General features: G+C 65.7%; 1 protein-coding gene across 1 annotated transcript in view; it reads right to left on the bottom strand.

Moving 5' to 3' along the window:
- PRR36 (proline rich 36) overlaps nt 1–3,646 on the bottom strand; it is a 4,954-nt gene extending 1,308 nt beyond the window's left edge. The window contains exons 1-6 of the mRNA XM_011982055.1: nt 3,378–3,646; nt 3,156–3,258; nt 2,808–2,920; nt 2,113–2,445; nt 1,430–1,615; nt 627–1,129 (exon numbers count right to left, since the gene is read on the bottom strand). Coding sequence (XP_011837445.1) covers nt 627–1,129; nt 1,430–1,615; nt 2,113–2,445; nt 2,808–2,920; nt 3,156–3,258; nt 3,378–3,645 — 1,506 coding nt within the window. The 5' untranslated portion in view covers nt 3,646. The remainder of the gene's footprint in view (nt 1–626; nt 1,130–1,429; nt 1,616–2,112; nt 2,446–2,807; nt 2,921–3,155; nt 3,259–3,377) is intronic.
- Nucleotides 3,647–4,113: the final 467 nt, after the last annotated feature.

The following is a 4,113-nucleotide window of genomic DNA, read 5'->3' as shown; positions in this document are numbered from 1 at the left end:
CGGAGGTATCCGGACCCGGGGTCGGGGGGCGGCGTGGGGCCTGCAGGGTGGGTGAGGCAGGGGGAGAGGGAGGAACCTGCAGAAGGGGCGCTGCCAGAACAGGTGGGGCCTGTGGAGGAGGCGTGGCTAAAGGAGACTTTGGGGGTGAGGCAGAGGGTGAGAAAGGGGCCTCCTCAGGGAGTGAGGCAGGCGGAGAGGGAGGGGCCTGCAGAGGAGGTGTGGCCAGAGCAGGCGGGGCCTGTGGAGGGGGCTTGGCCAAAGGAGACATTGGGGGTGAGGCAGGGGGAGAGGGCAGGACCTGCAGAGGAGGAGCGGCCAGAGGGGGTGGGGCCTGTGGAGGGGGCGTGGCCGAAGAAGACATTGGGGGAGAGGCAGGGGGAGAGGGTGGGACCGGCAGAGGAGGCGCGGATAGCGGGGGTGGGGCCTGTGGAGGGGGCGAGGCTGAAGGAGACATTGGGGGAGAGGCAGGGGGAGAGGGTGGGACCTGCAGAGGAGGCGCGGCTAGAGAGGGTGGGGCCTGTGGAGTGGGCGTGGCCGAAGAAGACACTGTGCGTGAGGCAGGGGGAGAGAAAGGGGCCTGCCCTGGGGGTGAGGGAGGGGGAGAGGAAGGGGCCTGCAGAAGGTACACTGCCATAGCAGTTCGGGCCTGTGGAGAGGATGTGGCCAAGGGAGACAGAGGGGGTGAGGCAGGTGGAGAGGGAGGGGCCTGCAGTGGAGGCAAGGCCAGGGCAGGTGGGGCCTGTGGAGGGGGCGTGGCCAAAGGAGACAGAGGGGGAGAGGGCAGGCCCTGCAAAGGGGGTGAGGCCAGAGCAGGTAGGGCCTGTGGAGGAGGCGTGGCTATGGAAGAGGGGGTCTCCGGAAGGGGCGCGATCAATGGCGAAGGTGGTGCTTGCAGAGGGCGTGGGTCTGGACAAGGTGGAGTCTCCAGATGGGATGTGGTCAGGGAACCAGAAGCTGTCTGCAGAGGGGGTGGGGCTAGAGAAGGTGGGCTCTCCAGAGGGAGTGTGGTCAGGGAAGCCGGAGGTGTCTGCAGAGAGGGCGGGACTAGAGAAGACTGGGTCTCCAGAGCGGGCATGGTCAGGGAAGAGGGAGGTGCCTGAGGAGAGTAGGAGGCCAGAGAAGATGGAGCCTGCAGAGGGGATGTGATCAGGGGTGAGTTTAGGGGTGAGACAGCAGGAGAGAGAGAAGTCTGCAGAGGGGGTGAGACAGGAAGGGAAACAGGGGCCTGCAGAGGGGGTGAATCAGGGGGAGTAGAGGAAGGCTGAGAAGGCGAGGTCAAAGAAGGTTGGGTTTGCCTAGGGGACACTGTCAGAAAAGAATGTGTGGCCTGCAGAGGGGGTGAGCCCAAAGAAGTTGTGGCCTGCAGAGAGGACGAAGCCAGAGGAGAGGGAGGTGCCTGCGGAGACGGTGAGGTCAGAGAATGTGGGACCTGTATTGGGGGAATGGTCTGGAGAGAGGGCGGGGCCTGCACAGGGGGCGTAGTCATAGAAGGTGGGGCCTGTGAGTGGGGCGGGGCCATGGGTGGGGGCGGGGCCTGCAGAGGCGAGGCCAAAAGAGAGGGAGAAACTAGAGGACGATCCTGCAGAGAGACTGTGGTCAAAGGAGAGGGAGAGGCCTGCAGAGGCAATGTGGCCAGAAGAGGAGGGTCCTGTGGAGGAAGAGTGGCCAGAGTGTGGGGCGTGGCCTGGGGGGACGGGGAAGGACTGGCCTGCGGAGGGGGCGTGGTCAGAGCAGAAAGGCCTGGCTGAAGGAGTGTGTCGAGGGGAGAAGCCGGATTCCCGGGAGATGTTGCCGGAGAAACAGGGCCTTGTAGAGGAGACATGGCTGACAGAGGAGGTGTGGCCAAGGGAGAGAGGAGAGTCGGAAGAGAGGGCAACGCTGGATTAGCTTGGGTGGGGGGCATACTCTGCAGAGGGGATGAAACTGATGGAGAGACTGAAGCCACAAAAGCGGCTATGGCTAGGGAAGAGGCGCCTGCTTCTGGAAAGGATGTAATCACCTGTGTGGGTGGAATTTGCGAGGGGGGTGTGGCTGGTGGAGAGGGGAGGGTCTGCAGAGAGGGAGAAGCGGAGGGAGAAGGAGGGGCTAGAGGAAGGGGCGTGGCCAACTGACAGGTAAGGCTCGGCGAGTGGGGCGTGGCCGGCAGGGTGGGCGGGGCCTGACTTTGGAGCACGGCTGGAAGAGGGGGCGTGACCGGTGGAGAAGGAGGGAGCGTGGCTGGCAGGGGAGTGGCTGCGTTGTAGGGAGGCGGTACGGGTCTTGCCTTGGTACCCGGTGGAGAGGGTGTGGCCACAGGAGAAGAAGAAAGCGGGACTAGTGCTGGGGCTGCGTCCTTCCTTAGGGGTGTGACCTGCGGGGGGCGCAGAGCCTGCAGCCCTTTCGGTTTGGGCTGCGAGGGATGCGCAGGAGCCCTGGGTGTTCCGCGGGCTGAGGGCCCAGAACGGGCTGGGGAGGAGAGAGGGGTGGCGCTGGAGCTCAGGGGGCGCGAGGCCGGCCTCTGGAGACCCCCACCGGCGCTGGGCCGCCTCCTGGCAGCCGGGCTTGGCTCGGTGGTACTGTGCTCCGAGGCGCTGCTCACTGATTTCCGGGGGCCCTCTGTCGCGGGCCGTGGCCGGGCACTCGGAGCTGGCCGGGGGAGCCCCACCTCGGTGCCCGCAGCCCGGGACCGACGGGCCATGGCCGGGGAGGGGGTTCCTGGGGTAGGCCCGGAAGTGTCTGGAGAAAAAGTAGAAGGCCAAGGGTCACCGATACCTCTGAGGCGGCCCCCCTCACTGCCCAGGAACCCCACTCTTCTCCAGGTCACATACCTCTCCGTGCCCCGGCGCCGAGGGCACTCCTTTTGGGAGCCTCTGTAGCTTTTCCTCTGGCTACAGTTTCCTCCGCTGGGATCCGGAGTCCCTTTTGGCCAAGAGGGCCTGGCCTGGAGACAGAGGGGGCCACACTCAGGCCTAGGTCCTTGTTTGGCTTCCCAAGCCTCTATTTTCCCATCTGTGAAATGGGCATGCGCCCTCTTTGAGGACCAATAATGGCTTTCACCCAATTTGTGTCCAGTGACCTGCAAGTGCTGCCGCGCCCCAACTCGTGTAAAATAAAAGGTTCCAGACTCTGTGACGCCAACCCTGGCTGAGGGGACTGGGGGAGAGGGAGCAGGTTACCTAGTGGTCCCGCTGGCACGCCCTGGGCTAGAAACAGGGCCTGGGCTGGTGTTCTTGGCAGGAGGAGCTCTCTCCCCTCTCCCGGAGGCTGGGGCCCTGGAAGCTGCGGGGAGAAGGCCGAGTCACAGGTGCCCCGGAGAGGTGGTGGTGGAGGGGAGACGGGGCAGGTATGGGAAGTGGGAGGGAAGATCGGGTCCAAGCTGAGGAAGGAGGCTGGGGTACCTGGGTTTCGGGAACTTGTCCCAGCATTCCGCGTTGGTCCCGCTCGGGGCGCAGACTCGGAAAGAGTGGCCCCGCCGATGCCCCCGGCTCGCTCTGCCAGAGGTTTTCGCCCCACAGCTCCCGCAGCTCCCAGAACTCGGAGGGCTGCGGGAGTTACTGGGGGAGGGGGTCGAGGAGAGCCTGGGGGCCTGGGGGTCAGAAGTCCAGGAGGGCGAGCAGCCGGCGTCCGCGCAGTGGCCCCTGCCTTGGCCTTGTCTCTCTTGTCCATCTTGCACCTGAAGAGACAAACTGGTCCGCATCCCAGGTTCTGGACACCTACGTCGCCTCCAGAGACCTGGACCCGGGTACCTCACTGCCCTTTCGCAGCATCGCCACCCATGTACACTCAAACCTCGGCCTCGGCTTCCATCCGCTCAGCTCCCACGCACCTACACCCACTCGCCAGCCCCACTGCTTCTTGCTGTCCCCATGTCCCACCCCCCACCGCTTTTCCCCAAAGCGAAGAGGCCCTGCCTGCCCCAGCCCGCCGCCTCCCCCGCCTCAGCTCCAATTCAGGACCGATCTCCACGCCCCTACCCCTCGCCCCCTCAGGGACTCAGACCGCCAGCCTCGAGAGCAGGGAGCTGCCACGGGCTCCGGATGTGGGGGACCGGAGCGCACGCCCGGGTCTCCCCGCCAGCCCCCAGCGGCCTCCCCCAGCCTCCTCCAGGGATGCCTGCACCTGCTGGGAGGCAGA

Source organism: Mandrillus leucophaeus, unplaced genomic scaffold, assembly GCF_000951045.1.
Source record: "Mandrillus leucophaeus isolate KB7577 unplaced genomic scaffold, Mleu.le_1.0 Scaffold234, whole genome shotgun sequence".
Lineage (NCBI taxonomy): Eukaryota > Metazoa > Chordata > Mammalia > Primates > Cercopithecidae > Mandrillus > Mandrillus leucophaeus.
The sequence above is the reverse complement of the archived record's forward strand: the minus strand, read 5'-3'. Positions and strand labels throughout refer to the sequence as shown.